Source organism: Stenella coeruleoalba (assembly GCF_951394435.1).
Source record: "Stenella coeruleoalba genome assembly, chromosome: 9".
Classification (NCBI taxonomy): domain Eukaryota; kingdom Metazoa; phylum Chordata; class Mammalia; order Artiodactyla; family Delphinidae; genus Stenella; species Stenella coeruleoalba.
In genome coordinates, this window is record NC_137155.1 from 92858226 (window position 1) to 92871749 (window position 13524).

Genomic DNA, 13524 nt, shown 5'->3' on the forward strand with positions numbered 1-13524 from the left:
TCTATGGGGCCACCATCACCCTGGTACCAGAAGAAGACAACGATATCACAAAAAAATTACAGGCCAACATCACTGATGAACATAGACGCAAAAATCCTCAACTACTAGCAAACCGAATCCAACAATACATTAAAAGGATCATACACCATGATCAAGTGGGATTTTTCCCAGGAGTGCAAGGATTTTTCAGTATCTGCAAATCAATCAGTAGATACACCCTGTTAACAAATTGAAGAATAAAAACTATATGATCATCTCAATAGATGCAGGAAAAGCTTTTGACAAAATTCAACACCCATTTATGATAAAAACTCTGCAGAAAAAGTAGGCACAGAGGGAACCTACCTCAACATAATAAAGGCTATATATGACGAACCCACAGCTAACATCATACTCAACAGTGAAAAGCTGAAAGCATTTCCTCTAAGATCAAGAACAAGATAAGGATGTCCACTCTCACCACTTTTATTCAACACAGTTTTCGAAATCCTAGCCATGGCAAACAGAGAAGAAGAAGAAATAAAAGGAATCCAAACTGGAAAAGAAGTAAAACTGACACTGTTTGCAGATGATATGATACTATACATAGAAAATCCTAAAGATGCTACCAGAAAACTACTAGAGCTCGTCAATGAATTTGGTAAGGTTGCAGGATACAAAATTAATACACAGAAACCTCTTGCATTTCTATACACTAACAGCGAAAAATCAGAAAGAGAAATTAAGAAAATAATCCCACTTACCATCACATCAAAAAAATAAAATACCTAGGAATAAACCTATCTAAGGAGGCAAAAGACCTGTACTCTGAAAACTATGAGATGCTGATGAAAGAAATTAAAGATGACACAAACAGATGCAAAGATATACCATGTTCTTGGATTGGAAGACTCAATATTGTCAAAATGCCTATACTAACCAAGGCAATCTACAGATTCAATGCAATCCCTATCAAATTACCAATGGCATTTTTCACAGAACTAGAACAAAAGAATTTTCAATTTGTATGGAAATATAAAAGACCCCAAATAGCCAAAGCAATCTTGAGAAAGAAAAACAGAGCTGAAGGAATCAGGCGCCCTAACTTCAAACTATACTACAAAGCTACACTAATCAAAACAGTATGGTACTGGCACAAAACAGAAATATAGATCAATGGAACAGGATAGAAAGCCCAGAAATAAACCCATGCACCTATGGTCAATTAATTTAGGACAAAGGAGGCAAGAATATACAGTGGAGAAAAGACAGTCTCTTCAATAAGTGGTGCTGGGAAAACTGGACAGCTACATGTAAAAGAATGAAATTAGAACATTCTCTAACATCATACACAAAAATAAACTCAAAATGGGTTAAATACCTAAATATTTGTAAGACCAGATACTATAAAACTCTTAGAGGAAAAACATAGGCAGAATACTCTTTGACATAAAGTGCAGCAATATCTTTTTGGATCCACCTAATGAAAATAAAAACAAAAATAAACAAATGAGACCTAATGAAACTTAAAAGCTTTTTCACAGCAAAGGAAACCATAAACCAAATGAAAAGACAACCCACAGAATGGGAAAACATATTTGCAAACAAAGTGACTGACAAGGGATTAATCTCCAAAATGTACAAACAGCTCATACAGTTCAATATCAAAAAAGCAAACAGCCCAATCAAAAAGTGGGCAGAAGATCTTAACAGGCATTTCTCCAAAGAAGACATACAGATGGCAATAGGCACATGAAAAGATGCTCAACATCGCTAATCATTAGAGAAATGCAAATCAAATCTGCAATGAGATATCACCTCACACCGGTCAGAATGGCCAACATCAAAAAGTCTACAAACAATAAATGCTGGACAGGGTGTGGAGAAAAGGCAACCCTCCTACACTGTTGGTAGGAAGGTAAATTTGTACAACCACTATGGAGAACCATCTGGAGGTTCCTTAAAAAACTACCATATGATCCAGCAATCCCACTCCTGGGCATATATCTGGAGGAAACCATAATTCAAAAAGATACATGCACCCCAATGTTCACTGCAGCACTATTTACAATAGCCAAGACATGGAAGCAACCTAAATGTCCACTGACAGATGAATGGATAAAGAAGATGTGGCACATATCAATATATGCAGTGGAATATTATTCAGTCATAAAAAAGAATGAAATAATGCCATTTGCAGCAACACGGATGGACCTAGAGATTATCATACTAAGTGAATTAAGTCAAAAAGGGAAAGACACATACCATATCACTTATATGTAGAATCTAAAATACGACACAAATGAACTTATCTACAAAACAGAAACAGATTCACAAGCTTTGAAAACAAATTTATGGTACCAGAGGGGGAAGGTGCGGGGGGGGGGGGGATAAATCAGGAGTTTGGGATTACTACTATATATAAAATAGACAATCGGGCTTCCCTGGTGGTGCCGTGGTTGAGAGTCCGCCTGCCGATGCAGGGGACACGGGTTCGTGCCCCAGAGCGGCTAGGCCCGTGAGCCATGGCCGCTGAGCCTGTGCGTCCGGAGCCTGTGCTCCGCAACGGGAGAGGCCACAACAGTGAGAGGCCCGCGTACCGCAAAATAAATAGACAATCAACAAGGCTCTACTGTACAGCACAGTAAACTCTACTCAATATTCTGTAATAACATATGGGAAAAGAATCTGAAAAGTAATGGATATATGTATAACAGAATCACTTTGCTGTACACTTGAAACTAACAACACTGGAAATCAACTATACCCCAATATAAAAAAAATTAAATTAAAAAATTTCAACATATGAACTAAGAAACATAACTGAAATAACAGAGATGCAAAAAACCATAAGCTAAGCATAAAGGACTTTGCAAAAGCAAAAAATAATTGAGACAATGTGTTATATTTAAGGGGATGAAACAGCATGATGGCTAAAGGTCATCCTTTAACAGAAATAGTACACTAGTCTCAAAAATTAGAAACCCGTTTATATATAAAACTTGTAAGAGGCTTAAAGGAAAGTGATTTGGCAGAAATGACAATCCTTGTCGTGAGCCATTTAGGGCCAGGAAAACCTCACACAGAATGCTGCCTACCTCAGGCTCAGCCTTCACACTCAAAGACATTTTGGTTTTCCAAATTTCCTCACCACACTTTAGGAACCCAGCCAGGGAGGTGGGGCCTGGCAAGATTGAACAGAAGGGCTCATCCCAGGGGTAGGCAATCAAAGAGAGGAGTCAACACTGACAAGTGCCTTATTTCCTGACTTGCTCTCCTTCCATCTCCATGTCCCCCCTTGCCTTGGGCCCATCACAGGTACCCACAGGCCCTGCCTAGCCTCTAGGAGGGATGGACATGACCGCACGAGGAACAAACGTGGCAATCTGCTTTGTGTACATTCAGTCAGTCATTCAGTAAATATTGGTGGAACAAACTTGGCAGCCCAGTGCCAGATTCTGGGCTCAGGCAAAGGAACTTGGGCTAACAGATTACTGAGTTGGCAGCTCAGGTACCCAGCGAAGCCACAGGGCAATGCTGAGCCTGGCTGTAGATGCAGAGATGGTCTGAACCTCGTGGCCCTGTGTGCCAGGGCCTCCCAGAGCTGATGTTTCACAAGCTCCAACGCTAGGTGAGATGTACTCTGTCCTATCTACATACAGGGCTGCCTCTGCCTTCTATTTCTGTTGAAATGTGAAATGACCACACCCCCAAGCATATTTGGATTTCATCAACCACCATCTCTCCAGGGAGAATAGATATTAGCTGCTACTGCTGCTGCCTGTTAAGAAAGCTGATCTCAGAATATTTAAAATGGAGAAGGCAATGATCTTGAACCAAAATAATCTCTGTCTAGTGGGAAATACGTGGCTTTCCTTCCTCCTTTTCTCCCTCCGTGTTGGGCGGTTCTCAGTCAAGAATTTCCTCCTGAGCCCTTGATTTCATAAGCAGTGGCTGCCTCAGCTCAAGGTCCTGTTACGGCTCCTCTGACCTCAAGAGTGGAGCTCTGTACCAGCTCTCGCCTCTCCAACGTGTGCGCTGATTTTTACTCTTTCCAGCAGCTCTGCCCATCGGCATACACACAAGCCCTGAATAAAGGCAAGAATCCAGGTGTACTTGTGATCCCCACTTCTGCAGGAGGCCCCCAAATCCCAGAGATGGAAGAACCCTCAGAAGCTTATATGGTTCAGACTCTAACGCCAGAAAAGTCGACAACTCTGGGTCTTAAAGAGTTTTGAATTGTCTTACCACCACCTAGGATGAGAGTATATCCAAAGCAAAGGAAGAAAGAGTCCGTATAAAGAAACCTGAGGCAGGAAGAAATTAATCCTGGTGATTTCAAGTCAGCCATATGCCAACCCATGGCTGAATTCCAATGCATTAATTTTACATGGAAGAAACTTTCCATTTCACGGGCCCCATATCGTTTTGCGCCAGGCAGTGGTGTGGTGCGATGTGGGAAGAAGCACAGGAATTCTGCCCGTCTCTGCTCTGTGACTTAATATGACCTAACTGCCCTGTGCCTCTGTTTTTCTTGTCATTACAGAGCAGACTGCTGAAAGGATTAGCTAGCTCCTGGTCCACGGTGGGCACTCAGTAAGTGGTGGTTGTTTTGATTCCCACTCCTACTCTAGTTTCCATCCACTTTCAAGAGGAGAAACAGAAGTCCCTGCAGATGGTGATCAATTGACTTCTCCCTGAAAACCACAAGCAGGTGAATCACCAACAGCCTGAGAAAGAGTTTGCCAATGTGGGAATTACTGAAATTCACCACAGTTGTGTTCCACTGACATCTGATAGAAACTACAGAGAAAGGACGCGGCAGAGTTAATCATTCGAACCGGCCTTCTCTTGGCCTCTTTGAGCTGGTCATTCGTAGGACTGCTCTTTGAGACTCAAAATGGCGCTCCAAATTTTCCATTCTCATTCTGCTTTGTCACTTTCCCACCAGTGGCTGGAGCCATTTAGTATTGCATGAGTCAGATGACCTGGGCAGCCCTCCAAGTTATGCCTCAGATGCTACACCTGGCCCTGTCTCGCTGTGCCTCCACATTGCCATTGTTTAAAAGAAAATGCCTGTGTTCTGCTGACTATACGCAGAATGTATGGGGGTTAAAATTAGCGTATGTGAGTGATTTTAAATACTACGCTCATTTAACGGGAACACAGAAGCATTTTGATGCACTAAGTAGGGGCTTAGCTGTAATTTAGGCACTGGCTAGAGGTTGAGGGAGGAACAGGTAATTCATCCCTAATCAGGAAGAACAAAGGAAAAAGAGATATCTTACCAACCTCAGCAGGTTTTCCTCTGCTCAGCCATCCCAACACAAACACGCACAGCATAGGAATTTCCCCCAGACACTCACCAAATAACTCGGGGGAAAATGCAGCTGTTGAAAGTGAATCTCTTATAAAGAAACAGTCCAGTGAGGCTGATTCACAGGTGTCATACACTGCAGATCCAGAGCTCTAGCTACCTCAGGCCCACACACAAGCCCTCAGTCACATGGTGAGACAGCTATGTCACCTTCATAGAGGGGATGGGGAAAGCAGGCTGATTTCCAAGTGCGACAGTGACTTTTCCCTTAATTAAGCGGACAAAAGAACGAAAATTTTACCAGAGACCCAAGGAAGAGAATCAAAATTAAAACCCAAAGCTCTAAATAATGGGTTGGACACAATGAAAAAGCAGGATTCTGGCTGCCAACCTCTCCCACTTGGCTCCCATAGTCGCCATCTGGGCCTGGTTTCAATAGCAGCTTTGTAGCCCACATGGCCAGCACCACCACCATCCCAGGGACTCCCTGCTCCAGATAAAGACTGAGTGTGTCAGGGAGTGAGTGAGAGAGACAGGGGAAGGAGAGTGTGTGTGAGAGAGCGAGAGCCTCTGCCTCACTTGACCCTGAAGCCCCTACAGACCTCACAACATCAGTAGATCCAACAACCATCATTTTCAAACCGTGACTCTGATGAAAATAACATTCTTTATGGCCCCAGCCTCTTCTCTGATTCTTTCTACAGATGCCCAACCCAAAATTAGTATCCAAAAATACAGGAGAATTACTCTTATTCCCATTCACCGGTCTGAGGATCACTGGGCACATCCCTGCCCAAGAGTGTGTGAGTGTGTGCGTAACCAGAATCCACTCACACCTCTCTCAGCACCCAGACCACGCACACCCTGACAGATGAACCACGGCTGTGGATTCTCTCCTCCTCCATCCCCTCTTGTACTCTCGCAGGCACATGTGCCAACAGTTCCCTATACCAGGTGGGAAGATGAATGAAATACCCATGGCCTGGGCAGCAGGTGACTGGGGAGGTTTGGAGAGAAGGGAGGAGCTCCTGGGGAACACTGAGGACACAGCTGGGAGACACATGGGGAGCAGACAGGCAAGCGCAGAAACTCTAGACAGTTTCTCCCATGGAAGAACTTCTGTGATATGTTCTGATTTGGGTAAAGAAGCCAGTATTCACTTTACTACTTTGGGTATCACGGGCTAAGGAAGGCAAAAGCCTTGGTGGACCAAGATTAAATAATAACACATAGCAGACCTGCCTCCGTAGCAGAATGAGGAAGACACTGAACTATTAAAACTGGGAGACGTAAGTCTGGCCCCAGTGACATCTCCCGCTCACTGGGCATCCAAGGGCCTCCATCTCCCCTCTCCAGACCGCGATTTCCTCAACCTTCACCCAAGGGACACTCCACGGGCTCTCTGAGGCCCTTGTCCTAGCGTCGACCTTTGCAGCCCTGGGAACCCCAGTAGCATTCATTCATTCCATCTTCTACTCTTAGAATTATACTGCACCATATAACTTTTACTTGCTGTAGGTACTATCACAATTTTTTACAGGAAGTAAAGTGCCAATCGGGACTGAGAAGATGACAAGAGAGTTATGGGCAGGAAACAGCAGCTTTCCAAAAAAAACAAAACCATCAACCAAAGTTAAAAACACACTCTCTCCCCTCCCCCGCTCCTTCTCAGCCTCTTCCCTCTCTGCACCCAGTAGGATAAAAAGTTAGGGGCCAGAGTTTCAGGCAGTGCTATATTCTAGAAAGACAACCAGACTCGGAGTCAAGTATTTATTGGCTAGTTAATATTTCCAAGTTACTTAATCATCCTTGGTTATAAACGATCATCAAATTACAATGGAGATGAGAATTAGATGAAAAACCATTATAGGGGACTTCCCTGGTGGCGCAGTGGTTGGGAATCCACCTGCCAATGCAGGGGACACGGGTTCGAGCCCTGGTCCGGGAAGATCCCACATGCCACGGAGCAACTGGGCCCGTGCGCCACAACTGCTGAGGCTGCGCTCTAGAGCCTGCGAGCTACAAGTGCTGAGCCCGCATGCCACAATACTGAGGCCCGCGTGCCTAGGGCCTGTGCTCTGCAACAAAGAGAGGCCAACACAACGAGAAGCCCGCGCTCCGCATCCAAGAGTATCCCCCTGCTCGCCGCAACTAGAGAAAGCCTGTGTGCAGCAACGAAAACCCAACGCAGCCAAAAATAAATAAATACAAATTAAAAAAAGAAAAACCATTACAGTAAAACGCCTGCACAAAGCAAGTGTCCAAGTGTCAGTTAAATCCCTTCTTTCCACAATAACCTTAATCTGAAAACCATTACCAATACATACTTGTGCGTGTGTGCACATCACACGTACACACAAATACTCTATATACACATACCCACAAAATCATGCTCACCAGCTGTGATTGACAAGGCAGGGGGAGGGTTCCAATTCTGTGGTGCTTTTCAATGTTATTAACTCCATCTGTGGTTAGTGTAGGATTTTTTTTTTTTTTTCTTCTCCTCTTCCCCTCTCTAGGCTCTACCGCCAGAGCAACCACTGCTAAATCAGACCCTGTTAGCGCTTTCTCTCCATTTCTTCTAGTTACTCTTAAACACTTTCCAGAATGAATCTCATGCTCACATCTATTTACTGTATGTAGGTGATGGGGTAGGGCATAAGGAATATTATTAGTTACAAAATAGTATCCGTTTTTGTCTAGCAATAAAGGTTACTCTGATCAAAAAAAGAACAGGTTTTCTGTCTGGGAGTCCCAACCGTACATGAGCCAACCAGCCTATGTGATGAGCATTAAAAAAAAGAAAAATAGAAAATGCCAGTATGCACTACATGTAAAAGGAGTTAATACCATTTCATGAAACTTCTGTTTCAGTTACGTATGTGAGCACACTGATTGGTATGTAAAATGAATTTCATATGGTGGGTCACAGTCAAAAATGTTTGAAACCCACTGGGATGGGGGCCAAGGAATAGGCAGGAGTCAGAAAGGCCTAGTCTCCCCACAGCTGTTCCTACTTCTTCCTGGGTCTTGCTGGTTTATAATCCTCCCTGGATTGTATCTTCTGCCATCCCAAGACCCTCACCCTTTTTCCTCCCACTCCAGCGCACAGTATCAAGTTTTTCAGAATGCTTTCCATACCTCATCCTTGCCAGACCAGGAAAGGAACTCCGGAAAGAAACTGTTCTGTTTTTTTTCCCCTAATAGACACTCCACATTCCAGCAACCTCAGTGGAGTTAGGATAGAAAGACACACCTGCGCTTTTTTAAACCCTAGAACCAAGACTACAGCTCTCATCCCTCCAATCCTGAGAGCAGGGTCCTTCCCCGACCACCTAAGGCTCTCGGAGGGAGGTATTTACTCATTCACTTTTGAACCCCATGAATTCTCTCACCAGTAAAATGCACACTTCCTTACTGGATGGTCAGGGTAAAGCCTACCTGAGGAGGCTTCTCTTTTCTTCGGTCTCCAGCTTAATCCCTCAGTGCCACCCCTTAATGCTCCAAGCATCAATTCCTCAAAATAATACCGTCAGAGGGAGTGAACTTGGCCGCTCACAAAGTTACCGTGCAGGGAGGGATGGGGAGCAAGGGCGGGAAGCAGAGAACACGGAAGCTGAGGACGCTCAGTTTCGGACGGAATTCACCTGGGGGGCGTTCCTCCTCTTCAAGGGAGAAACCTTTTAACCGAGCCCGAAACAAAAACAAAAGCCAGCGTGCCTGTGGCCACAAACGAGATCCTCTGTCACCGGAGAAGCGCAAACACGACTGTGGGGACGGGCGCGCGGGCTGGGGATCCGCTGAGAGGCAGCGGGACGCAACGGAGACGGGGTCAGAGGCGCAGGGAACAAAGCCCCACGCCCCGACCTCCCGGGGGCACCCGGCTCGCCCAAGGCAGCCAGGTCGGCGCGGAGGGGGTTGCACGTGTGCGGGTGCGCGCGCAGCGAGCCCCTCCCCCGCCGCCCCCGAAACCCAGTGAGCGGCGACCCTCTCCCCGCCCGCGGTCTCGGAGCGGCTCTCACCGGAGCGGGGGTCGAAGGTGACCACGAACACGGCCACCACCTGGTCCTCCTCCACGTCGCCCAGCTCCAGACGCCCGGGCTGCAGCAGCACCTGGGAGGGACCCAGCTCCTCGGGCTCCCGCCTCCTCGGCGGCTCCGCGGCCGCCCGGCCGCCCCCGCCGCCGCCCCAGCCCCGGACTCCAGCCTGCTGGTCCGGGGCCAGCGGCGGGGAGACGGCGGGGCCCTCGGCCCAACGCAGCAGCGGCGCCGCGTCTCCCCGCTCCACCATGGCGAGGTGAGGCGAGGCGAGGCGCGGCGCGGCGGCGAGGAGGAGCCGCGGGCGGCGAGGGGCGGGCGCAGGGGCGGGCTGCGGGAACTCCTCTCGCCGGAGGGCGGGCGGCCGGCCGGGCCTCCGCGCTCACGCCGCGCCTCCGCAGCCCCAGGCCCTCACCTGCCCCGGCCGCCCCGCCCCGCCCCGCCCCGCCCCGCCCCGCCCCGCGCCGCGCCCGCCGCCCTCCCACCCAGCTAGGTGGAGTTGCGATCCTGCCCGAGACCGCGTTCTCCCTACGGGCTTCGCTGAACTGCGTGCCTGGTTTGAGACTTCACGGATGTATCTGCGCGCCCGGGGATAGGAAGAGTGCGGTGACATGGGCGCGCAGCCACTTGGAGCTGTCTACCTGCGCCTTCTCACCTAGGATTCCGTGGGATGACTGTACCACCGTGAACTGTTATACGCCAGCATGATTTTGAAAGTCCCCTGGCCATATGGACCGTGACAGATAGGTGTTACATAACCCTGGATGTGTGTTCAGAGCTTCCGCCGTGCCGGGAGTGAAGCAGAAGCGGGGAGCCCCGGCTGCCCGCGTTGTTTGCGCTTGGGACGTGGCCTGATCCGCTGAAGCTTTGGTGTCCGGCCTGGAGTAGTGTGTGTAGCACCCAGTCGGTGTGCCCTTGAATGAGCTGGATAGTGCCTGGCCCTGGCCTTCCTGGACCCTGCTTGGGGCTCCCCATCCGTTTCAGTGACTTAGTCTCTACAGAGAGTGGTGGACGACGGTCACTTACTTGCCCTTGAGGGGTGGGGGAGAGGTTGATAAATATAGCCAAGGTGAAAGCAGTCTCCATTCTTCAGGGTAAAATGCTGCATAGATTCTTTTATTGTTGTGTCATAGATTTTTGTCTGGAAGCAGCAGCCTTGGGCAGTCATTGATGATCTCCTTGGGAAGGGGGGTTAAATCATCATTGCGTGTCTGGTACACAGATATCACTCTTCATAAACACCCCCCGGGTAACGCTTAGTGTCCTTCTGAGGGCAGGCAAACCCCAGGCCTTCCTGAACCTTGGAGGAATTGGGTGTCTGAACAAGTCTCTCTCCTCACTTCATTCTTTCTCATTATTTTAGTGGCTATTCCTATTTGTTTTTCCCACCTCCTCTGATTACTTAACCACCAGATTTACCCCAAGGGGTGAGGCATTCAAAATGTTACTTCTAAATATAAAATGGGGAACTCTTAAAAAATCCTTAATCCATTTCCAAAGCCATCAGCTTTAGTCTGACTTTCCTTTTTTTTCCAAGGGACTTCCTTTTCCTGATCTTTTGTGTGAGCTTCCCCCCAGCCCCGAATTCCCTAGTTTAATACCCTCAAGCTGTATATATATATATGAAGAAATAAACTCATAATCTCCATCCCAATCGATTTTCTGTATAAACAGAAGACTAAAATGTCCAAACCCTAAACCTAGTGCCTTTTCCAATCTTCATTTAAGCGTGTGTTCTAGCTCACCAGCAAGCAGGTCAATCTTCAGACCCTAGTGCCTTGCATAACGGGTGCTCAACAAATATTTGTCAACTAAGCAAATGAATGAAAGTAGAGACTTAAACCTCTGCACAACCGGCCCCCTCCTGCCAGGCTTAACCTAGTATCTTGCACATAGTGGGTGTTCAAAAATGTTAATGACGCTGTTGACACTCTGCTTGACAAACATTCACAGACTGAGAGAGGCCCTGTACCTGACCATCAGATTCATCATCTCTATGTCTACTGAATTTCATGAGATGATAGGAAGGGAATTAATTGAACTTAGCTATTAGAATAGATCTGGTGGGAAACTAGTGTTAAGGGCAATAAGAAATGAAGGTCGGTCACATTCAGAGACCCTCGGGTAATGTTAACTTTTTTAACGAGTTCCCCTAGAATCCCATATGTCTAAATTTTAAAATAAAATTATTTCACTTTTACAAATAATATATCTACATTATGTAAAACATATAAAATATATCTATACTATATAAATATCTCTACAATAAAAATACAATGTACATAAAATACATTATATAAAAGTACTTTTGATCTATCATCTCACTGCTGAATTGGCCCCTGCGAAGATTTTGCTTATCCTATCTCATCAGTTCTAGGACGCAAAATTTCTCACTTGTTAGGATTGCTATGGCGACATATAACTGCTGCCGGCCCCACTGAGGTCCGGGTCTCACAAGGGAGATTTGTGTTTGCTTTTGTCAGCCATCTGGAGGTACCACCAACCAGAGACTCTTCTGAGTTAAATTCTCTGCTGGGGGTTCTTTGGACCACGCTGGTAGTGTGAATTCAAAATACAAGCTAGTGTGAGCCCTGCCTTTTAATTCCTAGGTGAGATTTTTTTCTTCTCTGCACCCAATGACAAAGTTGAGACAAGAAGTCTTCCTTGCCTGGCCCTCTCTGCGTGGGAGGTTTACTTGGCAAAGTTGTGTAGGGGGTATCATATTAGACTCCCCATCATGGGCATTTTTTATTCTTAGTGGCATGTAAAAATAATGGTATAATAATGGTATATCTTAAAATAAATGATAGATTTAGTTGTTTTTCTTTTCTGTGTTTACATGTTGAAATCATACTGTATATCAATTTTGTATTCTTTTTTCCCCCTTAATTTCAGACTGTGAACAGTTCGCCATTTTATTAGAAAGTTTTATATGCATCATTTTAATTCTTTCTCTTGTATGTGTGTTTGAAAATGTATTTACTTAACCATTCTCATTGTTAGACAATCAAGCTCTTCCCTTTTTTGTTGTGCCTAAATTTCACTCTGAACTAACACTAGGTTCCTATTCTATGCCATGTCCAGCTGTGAAGAAAACAGACATCCCTTTGCATCAAGCTTATAGCCCAACAGGGGAGGCAGCTATCAGGCAAAAAATGAAATCTAGAATGAGGGGGTGACAGGCAGGGCAAGTACAATCAGCTCTTCAGGCTGCTGACATGACAGATTGCCAGAGGTGGATTAAGGTGTATCCATGTTTTGATTGTACTGCCAAATTGTTGATTCCCAAGTGTACAAGGGCATCGGTCTCATTTCCCTCTTGTCCCAATTAGATAGTGCCATTTAAAATCTTTTTTTTTTTGGCCAATTGTCAGATGACCGTGGCATTTTGTTTTAAGTTAACGTTTTGTCACTGGATCTAATCATGGTTTCGAAATATATGTTGGTGATTTGTGGTTCCTCTTCAGAACACTGTCTGAAGACACGGTCCGAAGAATTTTTATCAATTTGCATGAGTTCTTTATGCAGTAAGAATATTAATCTTTTGTCATAATTTTTGTTAATATTACTTCCAATTTACTGTATGGTTTCAATGCTGCTTAATTGCTTTATGAAATATAGAAGTTCTAAATTTTATGTCATCAAGCTTATCAATTCTTTTTGTGATTTTTCACGTTGCTTTGACATTTATAAAGTTGTTCCCCTCCCAGAAATTTGATCAACCTTCACTTTTATTTTCTTCTTGTTATTTATGATTGATTTTCCACATTTGATCTCTTCATCTATTCATTGTTTATACTGATATGTGATAGGAAGTGAGACTAAAATATTTAATATTACTGATATTTACTAAGCTATATATTCTTCACCACTGACCTGCCTATTCGACATACAATTTAAAGTTCTATTTCTAGGAGAGGTAGTCTTCTCTGTTCACTCTTTTTAAAAAATCTTCAGCTATTTCTTTGACAATGATTTTTCCATGTGAAATTTAAAATCATTTTAGCCAGTTTCAAAAAAATGTGATCTTTGTTCATTTGAAACTGCATGAGAATTACAGTTGACCCCTAAGCAACACAGGTTTGAAGGGCACGAGTCCACTTACGTGTGGGTTGTCAGTAGTAGACACTACAGTGCTACACCATCTGTGGTTGGTTGAAAGCGCAGATGGGGACCCACGGATGCAGGGGA

At 45.3% G+C, this 13524-nt stretch overlaps 1 protein-coding gene across 5 annotated transcripts in view; it reads right to left on the bottom strand.

The window, feature by feature from the left end:
- The window catches only part of DENND11 (DENN domain containing 11), a 54687-nt gene that overhangs the window by 35808 nt on the left and 5355 nt on the right, over positions 1 to 13524 (bottom strand). For 3 of the 5 annotated variants that reach the window (XM_079931268.1, XM_079931266.1, XM_079931269.1), the window contains exon 1: positions 9319 to 9731. The exons of 1 other annotated variant lie outside the window; for it this stretch is intronic. In XM_079931268.1, the coding sequence (XP_079787394.1) occupies positions 9319 to 9586 (268 nt within the window). In that variant the 5' untranslated portion in view covers positions 9587 to 9731. Of the gene's footprint in view, positions 1 to 9318; positions 9732 to 10359; positions 11438 to 13524 lie in introns of those variants that run through there. One more of the 5 variants, XM_079931267.1, reaches the window with a different exon arrangement.